This window comes from Alexandromys fortis, unplaced genomic scaffold (assembly GCF_014885135.2).
Source record: "Alexandromys fortis isolate MF-2015 unplaced genomic scaffold, M_Fortis_MF-2015_v1.1 scaffold_13, whole genome shotgun sequence".
In the NCBI taxonomy this organism is placed as follows: Eukaryota; Metazoa; Chordata; class Mammalia; order Rodentia; family Cricetidae; genus Alexandromys; species Alexandromys fortis.
Genome location: NW_026067908.1, coordinates 2,845,271 through 2,872,468, shown reverse-complemented (window position 1 = coordinate 2,872,468; position 27,198 = coordinate 2,845,271). Strand labels below are relative to the sequence as shown.

The following is a 27,198-nucleotide window of genomic DNA, read 5'->3' as shown; positions in this document are numbered from 1 at the left end:
ATAAAGGATGCTATATGCAAAATGACTTCCAAAGTAAATCCTTAAGTGGCCTAATCATTCTGTAAAATTAGGGGTTCCTGCCGGGCGGTGGTGGCGCACGCCTTGAATCCCAGCACTCGGGAGGCAGAGGCAGGCGGATCTCTGGGAGTTCGAGGCCAGCCTGGTCTACAAGAGCTAGTTCCAGGACAGGCACCAAAGCTACAGAGAAACCCTGTCTCGAAAAACCAAAAAAAAAAAAGGGGGTTCCTTTTGACAGAATTGATAGAGTTGCATAAAGTTGGCAATTTTCCAATTAGTTCCTTTAAAATATTTATTTAATTTAATCACAAGGTATCTATTTCAAGAAAACATTAAAATCCTAATTGATGATGACCCATAATTTAGATGCTTAACAGAACTGTATCTATTCACTGAGATTTTTTAAAAAAAGATTCTTTTTATTCTGATTGATAAAATTGTCTGATGTATGTTAAAATATCCCACCAGATATATCACAGAAGCTACACTTAATTTTATTTCCTCTTTATTGATTAAATATATTTCTTATATGTGGGATTAGATGTTATGTGGTTTGTTTTTTGTGTCTATTTGTTTTGTTTTTTTGTTTTTGTTTTTCTTTTGTTTGTTTTTAGTGCCAGAAAACGCAGAGAATGGAGGAGATGCCTTATCACAGTTTACAGCAGAGTTTTCCTCAAGGTAGGGTTAGGACATTAACTATAAAATCGATGTTCTCTTTTATTACTGTGAATTTTTTGGTGCAATTTTAATTTTAAATAATAAATTAGAGTATACAAAGGATCTATTTATCGATCACACAGTATTGATAGAGGAATACATGCTATTCAGTGTGGTGTAACTAATAAACCATTTGTGGCCATGCAGAAATGTATTCCGTTTAATAGATGGGTCACTCCTCTACTGACTTATGTTTCTCAAAGGACTAGGATATATCATACTAGTTTTTAGTATATCCTAGGGGAAACAAAAATCACTTACGCAATACTCAATTCAGAGATAATTAAAATTTAAATGTAAGTGAATTTTTCTTTTAATTTTTGTTTTTGGATTATTTAGCATTTCTTTTAAGAGTTTTAGTAAGTTCTTTATATATTTTGGAGTCTATTGAGGTGTTTTAAGAGACTTCTTACTATTTAATTTTCAATTTGACATAAATGATATTGCTCTTTTAGTGTTATTTTTCTGGCAATACTATAATATGGAAACTTTATAATAATCAATTTTCTATGGTCGAATTCCCAAATAAATGAATGAACTAAAATGAGAAAAAGTTATTGTAACTCCAAAATCTGATGAAATTAAGTAGCCAAGAAGTACTTCTTGTGATATAGATTCATGATATTTATTAAACCTGTTTACTTACTGCTAAAAATTCCAGTGTTCTAATATATTGGTATAGACCAAGAAGAATTTTAAAAATTTACATATCTCATTCAGGCATTAAAAGAAGTTATTTAATATTTGGATTGTTCTAGATATTAGCTGCAGCATTTGCTTACCAGTCATTGATTCAGTTTGTGTGAGGCTTTGGTATGAATTTCAAACATTTCTTCATTAATATTCATAATTTTTCCTATAGATATGGTGACTGCCATCCTGTATTTTTTATTGGCTCATTAGAAGCTGCTTTCCAAGAGGCCTTCTATGTGAAAGCCCGAGACGTAAGTCCAGCCTTCCAGATTCTGATTAGGATTGTACTGTATTGTTTACCACTTGGTGTGAGGCAGTGTTTCCTCTTTCTTACAGTGTTGAGATTGAAGTCTTGATTTTTCCGTTCATCTACCAACCTAATCTTCACCAAGATGCCCATATCCATTGGTACATTATATTAATATCACCTGTAGCCTTTGCAGAAGGACTTACGAGGATTGGTGGACATATTTACAAGGAACTATATGTTTATATTGTTTTCAGTTATATGATAGAAATTTGTCTTCAGTCATTCCCAGAATGCTTATTCCTGTAAGTAGTCTAAATTTACCTGTAAAGCTGCATTCTAAGCCCCCAGTGCATGACGGAACCTCATAGGACCAAGTGTGCAGATTCAGCATCCCTAACCTAGAAATCATAGTCTAGATTACTCCAAAGTACAAAACTGTTGCAGCCGCATGATCCTCAGAAACTGTGAATTTCCAGTATTTGAATTAGGGACAATCAAACAATGAAGACTATACCAATATTCCAAAATCAGAAAGAAGTCAAGCAATGCTGCCATACTTCTATCCCAATCACTTTACACAATATCTATTTATTCATTCAGTTCTATGATAGGGCAGGTATTTGGGGGACAGAAAGGTACTGGTCTTGTTTTGCCTTCGAGTTTTTAATTGTGGCTAGAGGGTATGAGTTTTTTAGTTTGATTTTGCTATACTATGAATTGAGCCATACTTCCTGTATGGTAAACAAGAGTTCAACTGAGCTGTAGCCCCAGTAACACCCATCCCTTTAACTTTTAACTTGAAGGGTCTCACTGAATTACAAACTGCCCTCAATGTGCTTTTGTGGCCCAGGCCTTAAACCTGTTTCTCCCACCTCCGTTTAATTATAACTTATAAATAACTTGAGGATACTAAGAGATTAAGACAGCTAATTAGTGTATACTGCTCTTGCAGAGTAGAATTTGGTTCCCAGCACTCATCCTAGATGCATTTCAGCTAATGACAAAATAAAACAATTACAGCAATATTCTGCAACAACAGAGATAAATGTAGGTTTTTCTCTCAAATATTTTTATGTGTTCACCTTTCCACCCTTCACAGCACATTTGACAGCAGCATCTTTACTGTTCTCTTTAGGGGTCATAATGAAATATAATGAGGCTTACTTGAAGACAAGCACTGATGTGTGATGACAGCCCAGCTTCTAACAAGATAAGGCTGAATTACCAGTGGTTAGGCACTATGTGTAATACTATATATAGGGAAACTCGGGACAAAGAGATGATCCAGAGGGCCGTCTCTCTGCTTTTCTGTCACAGGAACTCCAGACTATCTGAGTGCCCAGTGTTTTCACATGGTGCCAGGGATCAAACTCATTTGCACAGCCACATCCCCAAGTTCAATCAGTACATTTTTATGATTAATTTTTATTTTATTACTCAGATTCATACTGAAAAATATTAACTGGAACAGAAAATAATTAAAATGTTTAAATAATCTAAACATTATTTAGAACTAAGGATGTAACTTACTGGTAGAGTTTGTGCTTAGCATATGTGAGGTTTTGATCCCCAGACCATACATACATACAAAACATTATTTTTAATCAACAAATAATTAAAATTTCATGCTTTTAATGTTTGTAGCAACTAAGCTTTTAGAGTTAAAAATTTAAACTTCACAGAAACATAAGAATATCTTATATGTTTGTTAGATTTTGATGAGACCGTTTCAAACCAAATTATTACCCCTAATAATTTGCAAAACAAATTAATTTTGCACAACAGTGAAATCTCCTACTTAACCACAATATGGTTATTACTTAAAATAAGACTAATAATAATTCCAAACATAGATGCTTTCTCAATTTCATTTCAAAAGTTTCTATGTATACCTCACATGTTACAGCTTTAAATGCAGATGCTTAAATATGGTATTTAATGCCAACAAAAGAACTTTTATTAAATTGTCATGGAGATTTATTCAGACTGATAATCTCCAGAGGAATATAAGCTCTTGTTTATTAACTCCTGGATATTTCTAATGAAACAATTGATCATATGCTCATATTGGTGTCTAGGTGTTTTAGCAGTGGCAAGCTGCTGAAACATATACTTACATGTTTTGTTTATTAGAATCCTATCAAAGTTTACTCACCTCTTAGGACTGCTAAATTGTCTTTATTCTTTCCTCAACCAGGTTGTTTTTCTTCATTCACTTCCCTTTTCCAATTTGTAGTTAATGGATAGTTTATAATACTTTTATGAGGTAAAGAAAAACCACATGGTGGTCAGATTGTTGAAAATCATCTAAGTCAATATACTTTTTGCAATCATCAAGGGGTTTTTTTTCCACTATTTTTTGGGATGACAGGAAACTTAGGCTTGTTTTGAAGTCTGTGTCCTCCTGCCTCCACCTCCCAAGTGCTAAGAGCTCCAGCATATACCAGCATGTCCTATTGAGTAAAGTCCAGGAATAGTAATACTGCTTCATATTTATATGATAAAACGTGACTACCAAATCATTCTCCTGAACCCTATAATTAGTGAGATAGGGACACTTAGACTATGTATTCCCATTGTAGAGACAAGGAAACTCATAAATGCTCTGACCTCCAGAGTTATAACAGTAGTAGATAATAGAAGTGAAGTGAGCGTTCATGCACTCCACCACAAGCAGGTAGGGTTTGGGCTCCAGCACACATGCATGTCTGCTGTCCACTGCATTGTAGGACATAGTATGAAAGTCCCTCTGTTTCTAGGTTCCACATCTCCAAGTTAGCACAAATCACTTATTTTAATTAAAAAATGATTTTAAGAAAACAATTTGCCAGTGTTCAGACATTTTAAAGCAAGTGTGACTGTTAGTTACTGTGGCACTTTGCCTAAATTTCTTTCATCTTAAATATCATGTTTAATTTAAACTTTAGAAGGCACATTAATTTTACCAGGGCAACAGATGAGCCTCAAGCACCAGCTTTCTTCACTAGAATTGAGAAATTGAGTTCCAAGAGTAAATAAAAACAAGATTGAAGGTTTAAATCCTCTACTAGGCTTTTTGAACTTATATACTCATTAAATGTTTATTGGAGTGGTGGGATTACAAAGGATTTAGGGAGCTTCATCAACTGGTATATAGTTAATCACTAAGTAAAACACTACATTTGATAAAGTGTTTCTCACGATGCCACATTCAATCCATCTTAATGAAAACTGCTTCCAGCTGATTTCATTTGAGAGCACTTGTCGGAGAGAGTGTTCACGGTTCCTCTGTCTGTTCCTGAAGTCTTTAGTACTGGCTAAAGCAGATCCAGCATATTATGGGTTCTTAGATACTTCTGACTTTTGATAACACCTTCATCAGCTTTATATATAATCTTTCTTGCTCCTTACTATAAAGGATAGTCATTCAGTTAAGAGTTATAAATATTTATCGCATGTTTACTTAGCATGTGGTATACAGAGATTTCCTTATTCTGACAATTCAGAGTTTAGCCAGTAAAACAAGGCAATATTAACAGATCCGCATAGTACAATGTAACATAGAAGCAGTGAGAACAGTTATCTTGTCTACAAATAAGAGGAGATATATCTAATCTGATTCTTAAGAGGTAGTGAAATGGGAATCTCACATTGTAACCCACTCAGGTCTCACACTTGAGAGCCTCCTACTTTAGCTGAGGTTGAGGTCATGTGGCAGTATACCCAGCTTTGATGAGAATCTTAGAATAAGAATACTTGGGCAAATGACAGTATTCTGGAAAGTTACACCAACCAGGTGGTACGTCATACTTTTAATCCTAGCACTTGGGAGGCAGAGGCAGAAGGATCTCAGTGAGTTCAAGGACAACTTGATCTACAGCCTGAGTTCCAGAGAGCCAGGGCTACACAGAGAAACCCTGTCTCATATATATATATATATAAAGTTATGCCAATAGAAGATGAAAATGAGGAAAGTATAACCACCTTGATGTTACTTGGACAAAAAATAAACAAGTCCAAGTTAGAGTTCCATTGCAGGTATAAAACTGGGAAGATCAATGGACCGAGTTTTCCAAAGAGTTACCACTGACCGCTCCTTAATTTTTTGAGAGTTTTTGATAATTCTCCTGATAACTTGCTTTCTTTCCTGCTGCTGCCCCTGATGAGTTTTCTTATACTAGAAAGTGTACCCTGAAGAATGACTGGAGACAGCAGTCAAACCCCTGCCAGAGTTATCTCACAAGTGAAGGATTGTGTCTTTCCCAGGCTTTCCCCTGAGAGAGTGGGCTTTGATACCAGTGATATTGTTGCAAGCCTCTAAATCTGACTTCACACCTAGGACTTTTTCTAAATATTATTCCTCATTTAAGGAACCCAGTGCTCAAGTCCCTGTTTTCACCTAGTGCAGTTTTATTGACCCAAAGAACAGATTTGAGCCTGCCTCTAAACTGAAGAGCCGCAGAATGAAGACGATGGCTATATCAGCTGTTTGCGGTGGCTTGAGAAATAATTGGATAACTACTTAGGGCCATGATTAAGCAGTTTATGATAAATTTGAAAAAAGTTTATACAATAACAAACCAATTTTCTCATTGACTCTGAAATATCTCTGAAAGTAACTTCAGGGCTTTGAGAGCTCCTGTGAAAACCCAATCTCAAGTTGAATATTTCCCATTAACAGGGTCTTTTTATTATATTTAATTTTAAAAATTAACTAATCTTTAGGTGCTACCATTTCTACTGCCTCAGTCTGAAAGAAATCTAAATGACATCATTAATAAGTACTGTTTAAGAAAAATTAATTCTGCCCAGATCTGAAATTACAGCTTTAGTTAGTGAGTCTTTCAGATCCCATTGTGAGAAAACCAAGCAAACGGACTTCTTAATGCTTTGAAAAATATGTCTAGTCTGCCTATTTTTTAGGGTTTTTTTCTATTGTAGTTTTTAAATTACTATTGACTTTTTTGAAGGCAGACGGTGTTCTAGATGTCAATTTTAAATGAGACGATAACATCCTACACACTTATAATGCTAATATAACTTTTTAGAAAAAATTATTTTCTCATTATATAAATGCTTTTGGTATATATAATAATATTCATTTTAATTAGAAATAAAAATTACTATGTAATTATGAACCTAGAAATAACTATTAAATATGCTTACTTTTAAAAAGAGATGGTTTAAGAATCTATAAACCTGTATGAAGGCTGAAAAGATGTTATTAAGTTCTTGCTGCAAAAGTATTGGGAACTGAGGTCTCATCTCAGGCACCGACAGAAAAACTAGGTACTACAGTGCATATCTGTTATCCCAGCCATGAGCAGATGGTAACAGGTAGATCCCCAGAGCTCATTAGACAGCTAGCCTTACTGAGTCAGTGAGCTCCAGGATAAGTGAGAATCTGTATCCTAAGAATTAAGGTGGGGAGTGATTGACATTGACACCAACCATATAGAAGACACCGACTCTGGCTTCTATAAACATATGTGTGTGTGTGTCCATAAATAAAAATACATGGACAGGCGACACACACACCAAAAATTGTTTGCTGGGCATGGTGGCACATGCTATTAATCCTAGCACTCCAGAGGCAAAGGCAGAAGCAGGCAGATCTCTTTGAGCTCAAGGCTAGCTGTACCTACATATTGGATTGCAGGCCATGATGAATGTGGTTCTGAAGGCAAGTTCATTGAAAGTATTTGCAAAAAGAAAAAAATGAGGTCTCATACTAGTAACTTAATAGCACAATTGAAAATTTTAGAATAAAAAGAAGAAATCACATGCACAAGGAGTAGGAAGCAAGAAATTTCAAACTCAGGGCTAAAATCAATAAAAGTCGAAACAAAAATACAAAGAACCAGTGAAATAAAGAAAATCAAAAATATTGACCAAATCCTTTTTCAAGTTAAAAGGTGGAGAGAGAATATCTACACTAACAAAATTAACAACAAAACGAAGGCATAACAAGAGACACTTGTTATGTTTTAAAATAGTTTAAAAACTTGTGTTCCGCTAAATTGGAAAATCTAAAATAAATGAGTAATTTTCAATACTTATCACTTACCAAAGTTAAATGAAGATCAGATAAACAATTTAAACAGTGACAAAGAAATAGTAATGAAAAGTCTGTGAACTAAAAGCCCAGAGCCAGACGGTTTTAAGAGCAGAATTCTACCAGATTTTCAAAAAAAAAAAAAAAAAAAAAAAAAAGAATTGATAACAATACTCCTCAAATTATTCCACAAGATAGAAACAGAAGGAGCATTATTGTATTTGTTTTATGAGGCCACAGTTACCCTGATACCCAAACCACATAAAGACCCAACAGAGAGAGTTATAAAAATTATCTTATAAACATAGATGCAAAAATATTCAATAAAAACTTGCAAACCAAATACAACAACACATCAAAAAGATCATCCACCCTGATCAAGTAGGCTTCATTCCAGAGATGCAGGGATGGTTCAACATACATAAATAGATTCATGTAATCTTCTGTATAAATGTACTGAAGGATAAAAATGCATGATCATCTCATTATATAGAGAAAAGACCTTTGACAAGATCCAATTTTCCTTCATGATTATAGTTGTGGTGGGGGAGGTTTTCATGTTTAAGTTCTGGCACTGTAGTGCATGTCTGTAATCCTAGTTCTTGGGAGGTGGAGACAGGGAGATTAGGAGTTCAGGATCTTACTAAAATACATAGTAAATTAAATTAAAAAATTGTCATACGTACATGAGACTTTAATTTTTAAAAAATAAGCAGAAGATAAAAACAAACACAAAAGCTAGCATGTTTTATATAAACACAGCCCTACCAACTAAATATGCTGTTCTATAATTAGGTGTTTTTACTAAACAGAGTGTTAGCACCATTTAGAATATGCATTATTTCTTCTACTTAGTTATCACAGTGCTCATATTATAGTTAGTGTTTAAATTAGTCAAAACTACATTAGCTTTATGACATGCTTGTTTAAAGCTTTCTTCCTAGTTTATTTGATTTCACCATCTTTGATTTAGTAGTTTGCTTTTAGTAGGTAGACATTAAAGATATCAGGCAGATTTAGATTTAAAACTAATGTATATACCATCCTTTTATTTTCTTTGAATTTCATACTGAAAATATTTTGGTAATGACCCTATCTTTATATTATGAATCTGTTTCCTAAATAATGGGCAAATTGTCCTAATAAGATGTTAGTGAAGATGTTTTGACTTGTTTAATTAGTCATAGGTAGAAGTAACAGAGCAGTAGGGCTAAGACATGTTTAGGTAGATAGGTCATGGAATTCATGAACACCAGCAAAAAACTTTCTTTACTGCTGTTACTGTTGTTAAGCAGTGGTTAGTTTTTGGAAGGTTTTGAAGAGGAGGGTATCACTTTCAGAGCTATAACACAGGAATGTGTGATGTAGTAGCAGTTTGTAGGAGAGGAGACAGAGACAGATCTCTGTGTGTTTACATATGTTCGGCGATTTAAAACCATGGTACAGTATAGTGCCATGTAGTTTACAAACTTTCTGGCTCTAAATTTAACAACCTGTTCTGTTCTATGTCGCTCCATGTACGTGTATCTTAAAATAGCCACAAATTGCTGATTTCTTTGAAATGTATACTGTTGAAGAAATCAAAAAATTAAACAAAAGAAAATTGTAATATAGACGAGCATTATAAATCAAAAGGCATTTTACAGAAGATAAAAGAGATAACCTATAAAATATGAAAAGATATTTTTTCATATTTGAATAGTGTAAGAAACAGGTTAAAATCATTCTACTATGTCATTTTCTCAAAAAATATTTTGATGCATATACTTACAAAAAAAGAAGTTTAAAAATGCTTATTATAGCAATACTTGAATAGCAAAAAATGAAAATATCTGAAATGCCCATCAATTAAAAACTTAATTTTACATTCCTATAGTGAAATATTGAATAAAGCTCATTTATAGATATTGATGTAGGAGGATGTTCAAAATACAGTAAGTGAAAAAAAGCAAGGAGCATGATAGTGTGTTTGTTGTGGCTGTTTTATTTTCTAAAAATTAAAATTGTGCTTAATTGGTAGGTAAATAGATGAAAAATGTTCAAAAGAAAGAGAACTGGTTCACCTACTGATTCTGAAGTGTAAATCCAGCACCCTTGGCATTTTCTTAGATACACACTTCACTGTTATTATTCCAAACCCCAGTGGGCAGTCTTCTCTGGATAAATTGACTGGCTCACATGCTAGTAAGAAAAATTTCTCCTACCTCATTGCTTGGGAAATAAATGCTCAAGTCATCCCAAGCAATAACCTCCATGCTTTCTTTTGTGTTCCTACTTGACCTTCTAAGAGTGGACTCCTTTTTACTAACTAGCTATACAGTGGAGCTTCCTAAATGAGCAGTCAGCCCATTCCCTAAGTGTAAAACACACACTAGCATATTTTGAGTCTTTCTGCTAGACAAAGAACTAACCCAAATATGTGTAACTTGTCTCATATTTCATGGATTAATAATATAGTTCCATAGACTGGTCATTTTCCTCAATGACTTAAGTAGGTAAAAAATTATGATAGGCCTTTGTTATTTGTAACTGAAAGGTAAACGTTAATAACAAAGTAGCATCTGTATTTCTCTTTCTCTAAGTCTACAGGTCTTCTGTTTGGTTCTGGTGTGGCACATGACAGAATTTGAAACTCAGTTCTTTATCTTCCTTTACTACCAAGGTTCAGGTTATGTCATCATTCGGGATGACTGCTGGAACGCCAACTAATACTTCTGCTGGAATTGTCTCGAGTTTAAAGAACCATGTGCTAAAAAAATAAGGAAAACTTAACTATTTCATTATCAGTCATTGATTTACTTTCAAACAACAAACAAACTAAAACAAGAGATTCTTCCCTAAGAAAAGATGGAAACATTTAGGTCCTACTAACAGTCTCTACCATGAATATTAAGTGTGTGACTAAGAGTTATAGTGTGCCAGGTGCTTCGGTGGACATCTGTAATCCCACTCTTCAGGGGCAGAAGATTCATGAGTTCAAGTCCAACCTGAGCTACATGGTTAGGCTCTGTCTTACAAAGCAAAATAAAAGGGGGAGTAGGGGCTGGAGGCCTGGGGATTCAACTTGCCCGGTAGAGCACTTACTTAGCATGCATGAGGACCTAGGCTTAACTGATCTGGGATTCCCCTCTGTATGCTATGAATATGCTTTATTGCCATCGGTTAATAAAGAAGCTGCTTTCAGCCAATGGCTTAACAGAATATAGCCAAGCTGGAAAAGACATATATAGAGATTAGGCAGAGTCAGTGAGACGCCACCATGTAGCTGCCAGAGGAGAAAGGCATGAGCCACCAGGTGCATTCTTGCCATTAGGCCACAAGCCTCATGGTAAAATATAAAATAATAGAAATTGGTTAATTTAAGATATAACAGCTAGCTAATAATATGCTTAAGTTGTTGGCCAAGCAGTGATTTAATTAATATAGTTTCTGACTGATTATTTTGGGTCTGGGTGTCTGGGAAATGAACAAGCAGCCACCAACAACACTTAACCTTTTCTGTACCGAAAAAAGTTATTACAGTTCTCTGTACTTGTCTTTATAATTCATATCACCTTTTGAAATCTCTCTGCCAAACAATGCATGATGGTGTCGTAGTTTAAAATCAGCTGAACTTATTTGCACACAAATCATTGTAATTCCTTTGATTTTCGGCAATAATACATTATTAATATATTTTAATGAGAAATTGTTAATTTATCTTTAGTTCTTCACTGCTGTAATTTGTCCATCCCTTTGAATGTTGAAATAAATGAAATAAGTAGACTATGGACTATGAGTTCTCTGCCTTTCTCCCCACCCCTGTGACAGAGGCAGGAGATGTTTGTTACTACCTTTGAAAGTATATATGTCATATTCTTATTTTACTGACTATTCAACAGGCCAGTTTTTATTAGATATATTGTTAACCCTCTCAAAAGATAATAGCAGATCAGAAAAATCCTGCTTTCCTTATGAGTGTGGTATGTAAGTAGTGTTTGTATCAGTCAGGGTCTCATTAGTGCCCACAGACACTACCACAGAGCTGTAACTTCAGTACTTTTAGAGGTTCTTTTCCCAGTCCTTGGTACTGTTTCCTAGTGTTCATCTTATAATACTGATGAGATAAGTTCTTTATTTTGGCCTGAACGTAATTCCTTGCCTCTGTGCCTCCTCCCCTAACCTGGCATGCTCCCTGAAGCATACCTACCTCTCTAGTTTGCTGTTAAAAGCCAGACATTTGAGCCCCTAATATCTTTATTTAAAATACTTCAGTCACATGTTGGCCTTAAGCCAAGGCAATTCATGGCCTAAGTATTAACTGTGAGTAATGAAAAGTGATGAAAATCTACACCCGATGAACATTTGTCAGCTTACTTTGTGAGGGAAATTTGGGTTTACTTTACCCCTACTCTTCATCTCTCCTCTGCTTTCTGACTTCCCTATGGCAGCTTTCCTGTGTGAAATTCAAAAGCACCTGTCTTTATTTAGCATTTCAGAATGCTATTTTAACATCTGCTGCAGGGGTTGAGAAGACGGCATCATTCTGTCATTTCTTCATCTTAGGTGGCTGTTTCCTTTCGAAACATGTAAGAGTTTGGTTCCTGCCTATTGGTTTCTGACATCATCTTTGAAAATTAAGCAAGGAAATCTGTTTCATAATACAACCTGCCCGTGGCTCTTTAATCTTTATGTACTTGCTTGCTTGGTTGTTTGTTGGCATTTTGTGACAGGGTTTCATGTAGCTGACCTTAAACTTGCTGTATAGTTGGGGCTGGCTTTGAACTCTAGTCCTCCTCCCTTCAAATCCCAATTGTTGGGCTTATAGTCCTTCACCACCATGCCTAGCTGATTGTCAGAGTTGGAGGAGCTTGAGGAAGGAAAGTGAAGGGAGAAAATGATTTAATTATACTTTAATTTAAAATATGTGAATAATAATAAAATTTAAGCTCTATGAGGGCTTAAATTGTTGTCATTAATATCCAAATCAAAACAGAGCATATAAGTATCCAAAAAAATACTTGAATAAATAATTGAATATGACTGAAAAAAACTACCTAAGAGTTCTGGGATTTGGCAAACTGGGATTTAGCACCAATAGTCATTTGTCAAATTTCTTCGTTGATTTTTCTTTTAATTTCTGTTCCATTTTTCTTCTTGACTCAGTTTTAAATGTCAGCTTTCATAGTTTCAGCTCCAGTGTCACCATGGTGCTATAGCAGCTAGTCTGATGTTTATGGTTTAAACCACTCAGTTGCCCCATAGCCATTGATTTGCTAGATTATGTACTATGATAGATGGTCTGTGCTGTTGCTGTCTAGAGTCACCTAAGACACAGCTTCTTGGCATACTTGTGAGGTGTTATTTAGATTTGGTTATTGAGGAAGAACCACAGCACTTCCATGGGCTAACATCCTGGACTGAAGAAACAGAAAGTGAGCTGAGCATGAATATTCTTCAGTTTCTGGTAGTGGATGATTGTTTCCTGCTGCCAAGTCTTCCCACATGAGGAGCTCTCTGTATTCTCTAGAACTGCAAGCTGGAGTGAACCCTGCTTCCCTTGTGCTGCTGCTTCTCAGCTCACAGTAACAACACAAGCACTGCACTTCCTCGCCGTTAACAGAGGGGAAGAAGTGGGTGTCAGGACTTTAGAGATATGACATCTAAAAGAAAAAATAATTTTTCTAAGATCCACACTGCTGGGAAGTAGCAAAGCAGGAATTTGAACCCAGTTTGACTCCTTATTACCTTTCCCCTGCTTTTACCGTGTACTTAATTAGTATTGGGTCAGTTTATCTCATTCCTTTGTGTATATGTGTTTAAGAAGTGCATATATTCTACAACCTAACTCACAATTAGGCCTGTGAGCATCCACATACAAGAATACCACCGTGGTTTGGGCTAGTGGCATACACACTTAACCCAAGTACTCTTGGTAGGAGAGTCATGACTTCAAGATCATCCTCCACTATGTAGCGAGTTCAAGGCTGACCTGACCTACATGAAGCTGTCTTGAAATATGAGAAAGTGATGCTCAGTGAGCACTTTTGTATAGGCTTCAGTCATAAACTGGATTAAGCCTTTGAATCAGTAAGTGGAAGGAAAGAACTGACTCCTGAGAGTTGTCCTCTAGCCTCCACTTAAGGGAGTAGAACATAAGCACCTCGTAGGCACACACACACAAAGTAAGGAGATATATTAAGTAATTAAGAAGCCAAGTACTAAAATAAGACATCTACAAAAGAACATTTTGGAAATAATTGAGAAATTTTGAATATGTATTCTATTTTGAATAATAGTATAGCAATATTAAATTATTTGGTGTAATGAAGATATAAGCAGATGTTTTATTCTATCAGTTATGTCAATAAATTACCCATCAACTTAAAAGAGCTCATGAGAGTAATAATAATAATTCAGAAACTGGAGGGAAACAAAGTCAAATATCACATTCCACAAAGAAAATTATTTTACACTTGAATTTCCTACACTGGAAAAAAGCCAATATCTCTCCATATATTTGCCATATCAAACATTAACATCACTGAGAGGACACATTATGTGTGCTATGATACTGGAAAACAAGCTCTTCAAGTAGTCTCTTAGCATATTCCTCCTCTTCCTGAATGTCTATTCTCTTCTGCCTTTTCAGATACTTCTCTTTTTCTTCTTTAAGTCACGGTCTCATAACCCAGCCTGGCCAGTAGTTGAGGATCATTTTGACTTCTACCTCCTCTTGTCTCTACTTTCTACGTGTTAGGATTACAGACCTGCAGCGCCATACCTGGTTTATGCAGTACTCAGGATTGAACTCAGAACTTCAGTCTGGGGAAAAAAACAGTCTACAGATGAGCCACATCCCAGCTTCTTCTTTTCATCTCCTAAGGTTCTGTAGTTCTGTGACACTAAGTGTTAAAATTTCATAGCCACTGTAGACCATGGTCAAGTCACATAGGTTACTGTTGGCTGGGTAATTTCTGAGCATCAGCCTAATCCCTTAGTTTCTGGATTTGAAGATGCTTGACACTGAAGGCACAATTAGCATCCAAGATTCTATTGCCAGAAGGAAAACTCCAAAAAGCTGCTTAATCTATAGACAGTTTTCATGGCTATCATGTTCCTAGGAATTGCTTTAAATATTGTATTGATAGTTCTGAAATCTTTATCATAACAGTACCTTTTTATTTAGTAGATTCTACGGATCCAGTACAGTACATAAGTACTTAATGTGCTTTATTTAGAATCTTCACTATTTGTCTTGCCTTATGGTTAGAAGGCTGGTAGGAGACAGAGCTAGGATTAGACCAGAGTGTTCTGCTGTTTTAAGCCTTGGGGACTTCCTTACATTGTTACCAAAACAGACCACAAATTGATAGTCAAGGCTTAACACAACCACAGTTGCATGTTTATCTCACCCATGCGTCCTCTCCTCCCCCAGTTCTGTAAGGCAAAGGAATTTTGTGGTATGCTTTTTATATTCTCAGTGTCTAACACTTGGCACTCTATAAATGTTATTGGGCCAAATTATGAATGGGCTAAAGGAAAAACAGGTTATAGTCAATGGAAAAATGCAACTTTTTTTAGGCTTTTTCTGGTTACCAGATGCCCTTTCTTCACAAATGTATTTTCTGAATACTTTGCAGCTCCTTCTCTCTTAAATTGGTTGATTTGCTAAACTCAGTTCTCTCTGTTTGGACCTGTGCTCAATTAAGCTCAGCAGGAGAATCAGAAGTCTGAGCCTGTAGTTTATCTTGGCCTATAATTTGATCTGATTTTTATGTCCCACATTAAAAGTAGGTTCTTCTTACTTATTGTCATTGTAGCAGGAAATAAAAAGTTTGCATTGAAATTTTACCATGTAAGAGGAGCAAGGCTGTGATTGTTCAGCTTCCTCTTTTAAGGCTGCTCTGGGAGTGCCCTAGCCTGAAGATTCTCTGTAGCTACTCCCTTTAGTCAGCGTTCTCACATTCCACTTAAAGTGGGAATTTTAAAGTGTGTTTTCCTGGCATCTTGTGTTTAACAGTGTCAGGGGTTTGTGTCCCTCGAACGAAAACTGTTTCTACAGAGCCTTTTTTTCTCCCAGCTTCCAGTGAAAAGAGGAGCACAGCGAGCCAGTGGCTTTCCACAAAGCAGCGCCACCACAAAGGAAAGATTAAGGGTTTAGAGAGAGGTCAATGTGGGTTTTCTCTAACTAAACACTTTCCTAAAGTTTCCTTGTGGAAAAATAATGAAGTCATCTCAGAGTTTTTAAAGAATTTTTATTTCTTTTTCGCCGTCTGCATTCGCTTGTCTTCTCAGCATGGATGTTTAATCTTCCTAGGCTTTGTGAATTGGTCCAAATGAATAAGTGGTGAGCTGTCTCTCTAGGAGCTGGAGGCTTATTCTAAGGGCCTAATCACTGAGTAAACACATCTTTGCCCTCCCTCTCACAACTGCGATATAATAGTAGAGATTCTAGCACAGTAACCTGGATATTGCAGGGACCCGTGCTTTGAAATGCAGAATGCCTGATCCTCCAAAACAGACAGTGCCTGGTCTCTGCCTGCCTCTTTCTTCTTTTTAAAATTAAATATTGCCAAAGAGATGCTTTTTTTATTGCTTGATATTGTGCATTTGTGCCCTGGATTTCCAAGTTTAGTTTCAGTCAACACTATCAGCTGCACTTATAGGGAACTCTGCATGTTGGGTGTCTTAGTAACCTCTTGGGCACGTATGTATTTGATTTGGGAGAGCATTTAAATTAAATCAGTGAGATAGCGATGCAAATCACTAATCTCTTTCCCAAAGTCCAAATGTTCCCTTGTAGTATTCTTGAGAGAAATAAGCATTTTAAAGATTTAGCTATTTCTATTGCTTGATTAGAAATTTGCTGATTTTAAAAGTGGACAGCTCTCTTGTCCCCACTCACATTAAACGTAGCTGCTGAGATATAATCAAGACAAATTAGAGGTTGACATCCCTCTGTCTGTTCAACTAGAAAGCTAAGAAGAGTAGCCCTAAATTTGTTAATGCAGCCAGGTTCACCTATCTCTAAAGCCAAGTATTCTTGATTCACTTAATAAAAAACAGATTTAGCATTTATCTCTGACATTTGGTGTCTTTTTTGCCAGAGGGCTGTTGTTAAGATCACTATTGAGTTCATTTCATCTAACAGGCTAGGACCTATGCTAGTCTAAGGATGCAAAAAAAGACTGAGAGACCCAGCCCTGGCCCTTGAGAGACTTTGTCTATAGGGGAAACTTGTAAACATTTATAATACTAATGGGAAGAGCTAGACGCCAGCCAGAAAAGGAAGCTTTTAAGACTGAGGGAATTAAGGAGGGTTTCATAGAAACATTTGCCTTGAGCCTTTAAGGATGAGTGGAATTTGCCTGATAAGTATCTCTCCAACAATGTGTCTGATTACAAACTTCCTAGAAGCCCTGGGACTGTTATCTGTAGTCCTTTACAAAGGTGAAGAATCCCTTAGTCTTTCCTGTTGATCATTTATTGTCTATTTTTTCCTTCTTGGTTTGACATAATGGGAATTTCAACAAATGCTTATTGAATGAAAGAATCAACTAATTAACACCTAGAATCATGATGGGATCAGCCAAGCCATTCATAGCCAGGAGTCCTGTCCTCATTCCAGTTGCATGCTGTCTCAGACTCCGCTCAGCTCACTTGCATTCAGCCTTCTCTATATTAATGACTGAGTACCCCCACATGGCTCTTGATTACAGAGTGTGCCCAACTTCCTGCTACTACTCTAGTAGTAGAAACAGCACTAGACTTAAGACAGTCTAGGTTCCCATCCTAGCTGAATTTCTTATTAACTAGCCGGAAGTTCAGATAAGTCATTTCTAAACTTGATTTCCCTCATATGCAAATGAGGATATGAATACCCACTTTACAGATACACTCCAGAGATTTGTATAAATAACAGTTGCAAAAGTAAGAGTGTATATTCTTTACACAATAGATGATTTTGGAATCTTACTCTATCTACTCTAGTTATTTTCACCTGGTACAAAATTTTGCTTTGATTTTCATGATTACTTTTCTATTACTTTTATAATCTGGGCTTTTAATCAATTTTGTTCCAAGTGTCAGACTTTGTTTGCCTTTCTCCAGCCTGAGCCTTACATTTCGAGGCTTCCTTTTTTTTTTTTTTTTTTTTTTTTTTTTTTTCGAGACAGGGTTTTTCCGTAGCTTTTGGTTCCTGTCCTGGAACTAGCTCTTGTAGTCCAGGCTGGCCTCGAACTCTCAGAGATCCGCCTGCCTCTGCCTCCCGAGTGCTGGGATTAAAGGCATGTGCCACCACCGCCCGGCTCGAGGCTTCCTTTTGTAGAGAATTCCAAACAGCACGTTATCACTTACTGTCATTACATCCTTATTTAATAGGAAAAGAAAGAGTCCCAAGCATCTTTGAAATCTTTCTTTGGCAGAATTTCACCCAAAAGTTTATTTCCTTATGAATGTCTTCCTTATTATATGTATCACCTGTCATAAATGTTATCTTTCCTTTCCTTGATAGTTGTGGTAGTTCTTGAGCTTAGCTGCTCTATACAGTAGTACTAAGAAGTTACTGAACAAACACTCAGGTCCTTTGGTTGCTGTTATTAATGTTAGCATGCTATAAATTGTCTTGTCGAATTTTACTTTTTAGTTTCAGGTATGTTATTGACTGTCTAGCTGCCATAGAAGACCCTTTTAAGAGAGCGGGTTCATTTCTTCTCAAATGACAATTAAATGTTACACTCTTAAATAAGGACTTTACTGGAGGCACGTGTAATAAGTTTCAAAGTATCAGTTTAACTAAAGTAAAAATCCAGTTTAGACTTTTTCCAAGTAAAACACTTTTCAGAGATTTTGCTATCTTAGTGAATAGAGTTAATACAGTGTACATACACTAAATGTGAAGAATGTTAAGTCCATTTTTTTAAAAAGTACAGTTCTGTGGCAATTTCTGGTCAAATTAGGCTTGCACATGTTAATATAAACCCAAGATTGTGGTCTCTGAAACTATATACAATCATTCTAATCTCTTTAGAGTATAAGAAAAAAATGGATTAATGCTTGTGGTTGTTTTGAAAACTCTGACGATAAGGTGCTCTTTCAGGGGATAGCATTTCGTTTTGACTTTACTGTTCATATGCATTGATTGAGCCTCTCTTGAATTCAAGAAATCTTATTTTAGTGGATATTTTAACTGATTGGTATTCTGTCCTCTTTTTCAGAGAAAGCTTCTTGCTATCTACCTCCACCATGACGAAAGTGTACTAACCAACGTGTTCTGCTCACAAATGCTCTGTGCTGAATCCATTGTTTCTTATCTGAGTCAAAATTTCATAACCTGGGCTTGGGATCTGACAAAGGACGCCAACAGAGCAAGGTAATAATATTTTTCACAAGCTATAAGTTGAGCTTTTATTTAAAAAACAAAAATATTAAGTCCTCGGTGCATTTGACTTATTTTCTTTGTGAATGTTTTATAGTGATAAGATTTTTTTTTTTTTAAATAACATCAGTGAAGAAGGCAGGACATTCTGGACTACTTCAGTGAAGTTGGTAATAGCTTTACTCTAGCATGTACTAATTGATCTAATCGCTTTATTGCACACATTCTTTTGCACATAGCCAGCAGGACATCTATATTCTCCATAGGAGGAAAAAAGCCTTTCCTAGCTGTCAGCGTAAAACAGAGTTTGCTGATCATGATATCTGTGATAAGTAATTCTTCATTATCTGCCTCTTGCAGTATCCTTTCTGAAATACATTTTCATCATGTTTAATTACACATGTGGCCATAACATTCCAACATGCTACTTTGGGTGTGTTAACACAGTCAGAATCGCAGACTTTTAAACAGAGAGGAAGATTAAATAAATTCACTTGAACGCAAACCTATCGGTTACTTAACAAGCAATTGTAGAACAATTAGAAATAATTTGATTTGTCTTTTTATTATTTTATGGCTGGCTAAAGGTTTGGTCATTATTCAGACTTAATTTTATGTAATCTGAATCTGAAAAGAAAGATGATTCTTCCCGTAATCATGAGGCATACGAGTGGTGGAGCAATTTCTTCACCTAATACTTCATTTCTTTAAGCAAATGGTTAGGAAATTTCCTAGGATGACTTGGCTCTGCCTTGGAAATGTTCCCTGTTATACATAAATAAAGAACCTTTAGCACCTGTATTTGTTTAAATTAAATCAGATTATTATTCACACTCAGTTAAAGGTGATGAAAAGCTGTGCCAAAAACAGATAAAAATGCAGCATCTAAGGTCTTTCATGAGGCAAAATACATAGATTGAAGACTTGGCTAAATCTTTTGCCATTCACTGGCAGTAAGGAATCTCCTCCTTTTCTTTTATCCACAGCTTGATGGAGAAGGAAACACTATTTCTGAACCATCTGTAGTGGCTAAGTTCAGCTGGCTACCTGCTGTCATTTTGTTCTATCCTCCATTTAATTCTTTAGTTCCTTTTATTTTACAATGACAAAAAATTGCGGTGTAGTTTCTTTTGAAAAACAGTGTTTGAGGGTTTTTTTTATGACTAGCAATCAACAGCCATGTAATTGCTTTGTTATGTTTTACTAAAGAAGCCTGTTAAGTAGCACAACTTTGATACACTAGTAATAAGAGTTTGCAGGTTACAGAGACACCTGTGGTGACCAAAGCGACAGAAGCTGCTTATTAGAAAGAGCCAGTACAGCTGTGTCCTATTAACTCCTCATGACACTTAAAAAAAATAAATAAAGGTTCTGTTTAACTATTTCACAGTGAATTGCAGAAGTGACTATGAAGTATGATAGGCAGTTTCAATCCACATTTTAAAATATATGGTGTCTGTTATTAATTGTGATAAAAGTAAGAAATGATACTAAAGACTGAACAAAGAAACATCTGGAAACCAGCTTAATAAACATTGATAGAAACTACAAATGGGAAATTGCAATGAAAAAGAATGAATAATTTGTGGAATTTAAAATAATTATTGTATTTTCTCAAAAAGCTATTTCTATTCATATTACTTATTAAAATGAATGTTAAATGTAGGTGTTCCGGTCCTCTATACGAAGTACTGAGTAGACTGTTGTAGCTACAGTTGATGAACAGCCCCATCATTACTGCTGAAGCAAATAGGAAAATACATATTTTATAAATACTAGATTAAAGTTCATTAAAATAGCATATCTCACAAACAGCAAAATTGGATTTCTTTTGATCTATAAAACTGTAAGGTAATTAGGTAGATTTATTTCCACAGATTTGTTATTACCTATCCTAGATTCATTGAAAGAAAATAGTTTAATTGAATTTCCTTCTTGGAAATTTTATATCACATTTATCCAAAGGAAAAATGATTGCATCAATCATTTGATTCTTTTAACTTTGACTGTCAAATTGCCTATCTTGCATTCTCATTCAGTTAAATGCTGCTTGTACTATTATTTATTGACCACTGGGCTACATTTTAAAAGGGCATCATTTGTGTATTACTAGAGATCTGAATTGAGATATTAACATACGCAAAGACAACGGATTTTCCCATGAAGTGAGATTTCTGCTATATGTTTCCTTTTGAGATTTATATTTGCCTATGCACCGGTCAGTCTTCCTTCCTTTCTCATTTCTTCCGTCCCTCCTTCCTTCCTTTCTTCCTATCTTCCTGCTTATTTGACTTCTACCTTACTTAAAGCAGGCTGACCCCAAACTCAGTGTGTCGTGCTGGGGGTTGAACCCAGAGCTTCAGACACACTTGCCAAGCATGTTACCAACTGAAGCCAGTCCTAAACTGTGATCTCTTCATAATAGATAGAGAATATTTTCTAATAGACTCATAGTAGTTTTTTCTGGTCTCGTGTCTAGCTGTCCTATTTAGACAAATCCTGCAGCGACTTCTGGGACTAAAATAGATGTTACACCTCTTGATATTGATATCCAGGATGAGAATGAACTTGCTGATTAAATACTTTCTTACTTAAATAGTATAATTAAGTTCCTTAGAAGGTCCTCTAGTCACAATTTACTATGAACCTTAGATTATATAGAAGACAAGTGAAGGTTATTTATTAAGCTAACTGAATACTTTGTTTTTGTTTAACAGATATGAGCACCACATACTAATATAAATTAAATTTTCTGATTTTTTTATTCTTTGCCTTTTGGGTACTGGGATTATAAGTATACAGCACCACATCTAGCCAAGAAATGAATTATTAAACATTTTTTAAAATGTTTTGTGTTGATTTGAATTTTCAATTCTAAAGTGATTCAAATAAGTTGAATATGTAGGTAGAGCAACCTATGTCAATATAAAATTGTAATAAGTTGTATAAAATTATAATTGAGATAAATTCTATATTGACCATGGGACATTCCAAATCTAAACTGAGACACCAAACTTTAGTGTTATTGATTATTATCTGCTCTCTCCCGTATTGAAGGAAATAAAGGAAAGCTTGTTTTATTAAGCAAAGCTCTTTTTATATTTTTGAGAGAAATTCAGTAAGTATTTAGCAAATAAATACCTGTATCTGATTTCATCTAAAAATGTTGGTTATAATTTCAAGGGCTCTTATTTAAATATGCTTTCTTAGTTAGAAAAGTTCGTAGTGAGCCAGGCGATGGTGGCGCACGCCTTTAATCCCAGCACTCAGGAGGCAGAGGCAGGCGGATCTCTGTGAGTTCGAGACCAGCCTGGTCTACAGAGCTAGTGCCAGGACAGGTTCCAAAGCCACAGAGAAACCCTGTCTCGAAAAACCAAAAAAGAAAAAAAAAAAAAGTCCGTAGTGTTGTTATAGTCTAGTTAGATTATTAGAACCATTCTTTCTTACAGAAATAAACAAAAAAAAGCCCTTGGTAGTCTTCAGAAGTGCTAGAAGGTATTATTTCCTCACTTTCCATTTGACCAGTATTCCTGATAGAAATATAAGATATACTTGTAAGTGAAATAATTAAAAAGGACCAGACTAATTAAGTAAGCTCTATAAATAAGTTCCAGATAGATCTAAAACTTTTTTTTATTAAATTTCTGTGCTTGGATATTTTGCTTACATGTCTGTGGCAACAGTATGGCTGGTGGCCATGGAAGTCAGAAGATAGTGTAGGGTCATCTGGAAGTGGAGTTAGGGATGGCTGTGAGCCCATTCGAGTGGTGGGGGTGAAACTTGGGTTCTCTGTAAGAGCACTTAACCGCTGAGCCGGGAAAACAAGGTGTATTCCTCCATGTGTAGTCACTGAGTAAATACCTGCTGAGTGCTTAGTATGAACCAGAATTGATGCTGAAAAACTGAAGATGATACGTTAAACAGCATACCATACCACGCCTCAAAATAGTTAATAAAATAGAAAAATACATAATTTGTAATTTAAAGTGTGCAAAGCATTTAAAAGTGAAACTCATTGTGAGGTGCTGTACCTCAGTAGATCCCAGAAGGACTTGAAAGAGATGATACACAGAAAGATAAAGTAAAATTCCAAATTTTACTCATTCTATTAAAGATATGCATGTTAGTAGCAATCCTAGCTTTATTGGCTTGCAAATGTGCAAAAGTGTACTACTGTTTAAAACATCAAAACTAAGTGCTGCAGTGGAGTCAGTGGCTGAGATAATTGTAGACATAGAGATGGCGTTACCAGCATGCTTATGTAAACCTGTATGGTATGAATTAGGCTGAGAATTAACTTCACCCATCTGGGATAGACAGATCCAAAGACGTTTTTATTAGTGACTTGATCCAATATTAGCATATACTTAGTAGAGCAGAGGTTGTCTCTTGAGATGTGTAACAACTGAAAAATATCATGGAGTCAGCTAATACAATAAAAAACTTTTTAGTATAATATATTCTTAGTAAATTAAATTATAATTAGTAAATTATTCTTAATAAATGCTTGGCTATAGCCGAATGATTACTTCAAGTCTAAAACAGATGTTCCCATTGAGAAATCTTGCATCTCCCCACTCTATTCCTATATCCTCAGTCTGTGTGAATGCTCTTTCTATATGTTCCCATGATATCCCTAGGCTTTCTAACATTACTAGTGTTGTTTCCTTGATAGGTTGTCATCCCTCACACATCATCTGGGGTGCTGTGTCTGTAATCTCATTGCTTTGCACAATGCCCTTTTAAAAAGTAAGTACTATATTGCTAATAAGTAAATAATCTCTCGCAGGCTTGTTAAAAATGAATAATGGCAAGAAAATTAGAAATACTGCTGTGTCTCTAATTGTGTCATCTTCCTCTGAAGCCATTAATAGGAATCATGAGACTAAAGTTAAAGTCTTCCTTTCCCTTACAAAATGAACAATAAGAACAACAAAAATGCCCTAACTTAACACTGTTTTCTACTGGCCCCACATGTCTCTGGGCCATCTGGAGAAAGGCTTGATTCCCAACCTAGATGAATTCATCTAGTGGTTCCAGAATTTTTCCTCATCTTTTACCAAATCTCTAATATCCCAGAAGCAATTGGTCATTCAAAATGGGCCTTTCTGAGATTGCACTGAACCTCCTGCAGTGGTGGTAGCACTAATGAAAGTAAAACTCCATGGGACGAGAGTATTGGACTGTCCATACGGTGGTGTGTATATATAGATAGATAGATATTGATATTGATGTATATCAATAATATGTACTGGGGCCAAGTACATTTCATTTGAGCACTATCGAATTACCATGAATAATGCTTTATAAAGCACCAGCACAGTAATTATTAGTTTTCCTTGCTTCTGTTAAATCTGCTTGAATACTTATTTGGTACATGGGGACAGTAACATGAAGGATATCTACTTTGAGTAGGTTCTAGACTGAAGTTGCCTCATTAAGGAAGATCACATCACAACTGTGGCATACGCAAACACAGTATTAACCAGGAATCTGTGTCTGTTAATGGGTATCTCTTGTTTTTATCAGTACTCAGAATGCAAGTGTAGATGGTGGTATTCAAAATCTCATTGTAGCAAAACTAAAGTTAAACACTGAGCTTAACTAGTGTAGTACCAATTAAATAGTCTGACAGCTATGAATATTGAAAAATTGGTTGTGTAAGTTTTTCTAATGTTTTTGCACAGAGGGGTAAACCAGGCATTGTACAGTATTTTCTAAAGAGTGTTGAAAGGAACTACAAAAAGTTACCTAGGAATGTCTGATAGTACCCACGATATACAGATTGCATGGAACACACACATCATTCTATTAAATTTCATATGCACAGTTAATACAAGTGTTCACGGACATGATTCCATTGCCTGGGGATATTAGCTTTTGAACTTCTGCCCTTGGGTTTGTTATTTCAAGTTCATGCAAAACTTCTGCTGTTAGGATGACAGGTACTTGTTAGCCTTAATACTCAGGTGATAGTTTTCCACATTACTTAATCTTGGCAAGAGTTAATTGACTTAAAGCACTCATCATCAGTGGGTTGTCTTCATCTGTATTTTCCATCTCAGTAATTAGTCATATTCACAGTGGCTTATCCTTAATTCCAAACTCCTCAGTGGTTCATGCCTGGCTGAAGCCTAACTGACGATGTTACTCTAACTCTATACTTCCATTTAATCCAACAAATATGGCCCAGGTGCAAGGATTGCGTGAAAGACAAGAGGAGTGTTAATTTCCAGCTGGTACCCTAGGAGCAAATAAAGATTCTGCAGAGTTGTCTGATAAAACGAATGAATGTGCTGTGCTCTGGGTACTAAGACTTCCAGAGAGACGGCATGCCGGACTTCCAAATAATTTTTCCTAAACAGCCTTATTGCCTTTGTGCAACATTTTCCTTCCAGTACCTTTAAAGGAAGTGTATTGCCATCCTAAACATCCCAGGTCAGGGGCTTAATTAATGCTTTAAAATAAAGGTTCCAAAACACCAGGAGAGTTTGTCATTTTCTCCCTGGTTTGTTTTGTGAAGAGGGAGGAGAGAAGGTGAGGAGGAACCCCTCCTGTTCCATGATTACATCCTGCCCACTCATTTTCTCCTTTTCTCCTCTGCTTTTGATTTTTAGTGGCGGTCTTAACAGAATGTCAAGATCAATTTGCAGCATGGTTTAACTCAAGGTTTGCGTTCTGCCAGCAGCAATTGTCCCTGCAAACAATGCCGTGTGTTCTTGTAACTTCAGAAGCTTTTAGAAGGATCATGGCAAGGGCAGCATCTAATGACTTTATTAGTGTAGGGTTTCAAAATGGGCTCCGTAATTGTTCATATCTCTTTGTCAGCAAGTCATAATTACTGCTCAGCATTGCCCAGGAGTGCACTTGTGAGTATTTTCCTAATAGTACTGAAAGGAAGGGACAGGGGCAATGGGTGAAAGGTGATGGCCTTGCGCTGTTATTAGAGTAAGCTAGTCTCTATGCAGATGATGGTTAACCCATGTGTAGTACATTCTTTATCCTATAAAAATTTATTATCTTTTAAAATATCCTTTGAAGTAATTTAAAATTACTAGTTTATAAGTCATTCCTAATTCCAGTTTCAGTACTTCCCACACCATTTCCTAGTCCTGCAGTTACAACTGCCTGATGGTACATGATTGCATTGGACGAAAAGCATTTGTGGTAGGAAAGCCCATCTTTCCTCCATATTGATCTAATTAATATTATCCAGGGAGTGTGCATTTAATTTCTAGTTGTCAGTGGGCAGTCTATATGAGATTAGCTAGAAAGGAGAAGTACAGAAGTAAATACTATTGAAATGCTAGTATGAAGGCATATCACTGTAAATTTATATTTTGTATCAAATCCTTTTTTATCATGCAACTAAATTGTTCTGTGTGCTTTCTCTTAAGTCCTATGTGCTTTGAATGATTTAGATGTACAAAATTGAAAGCATCTTCACCTTTTCAAGATACATGAAGTCTGAGTGTAACACCAAGTCTTGGCACCTTTGTGATCTGTGGCTAAATCTTTTTCTGATTCTCTGACTACTTCTAGTGTACTTATGTGTATGTAAGTACTCACCTCCAGTGGCTCACTTTCCTATATTTTAGGATATATAAAGTCATAAAATATTTCTGTCAGTTACTTGACCCAGTGTTTATTTCAAAAACATGAATCACCAACTGAAACAAATTCTAAAAGATATTTAAAATTAAATATTTGAAACACATATAATCCATCATGTTCTTTGCTTTCCTTCTTGTTTGAAGTTAAAAAGGTATAAATTCTTTTATAACTTCTCTGTCATTGTTAATCTTTTTGTTGTTTTTGCTGTTAAATTTATCTTTAATGATTTTTTATTCTTGAAATTATATTTACATGATCTTCTCCCTCCTTTCCACCTTCCACTATTCTTTCTCTAATTCAGGATCTCTTTTTCTTTAATTATTGTTACATGAGCACACACATGCGTGTGTGCACACACATATACTGAATACATACATACAGCTTGCTCGTGTTCCCTATGTTCTCTATGTGAATATGATTCAGGGCTGACCATTGATATTATATAACCAGTTGAGGGCTGCTCAGTATTCCCCAGTTGCTTGTAGTTCTTTGTCTATGGTTGATGCCTTATGA

The 27,198-nt window shown here is 35.7% G+C and overlaps 1 protein-coding gene across 2 annotated transcripts in view; it reads left to right on the top strand.

Annotated features, from left to right (window-relative positions):
- Faf1 (Fas associated factor 1) overlaps window positions 1-27,198 on the top strand; it is a 282,221-nt gene that overhangs the window by 173,991 nt on the left and 81,032 nt on the right. For both annotated transcript variants that reach the window (XM_050136195.1, XM_050136197.1), the window contains 3 exons: window positions 633-696; window positions 1,598-1,679; window positions 18,911-19,065. In XM_050136195.1, coding sequence (XP_049992152.1) covers window positions 633-696; window positions 1,598-1,679; window positions 18,911-19,065 — 301 coding nt within the window. The remainder of the gene's footprint in view (window positions 1-632; window positions 697-1,597; window positions 1,680-18,910; window positions 19,066-27,198) is intronic.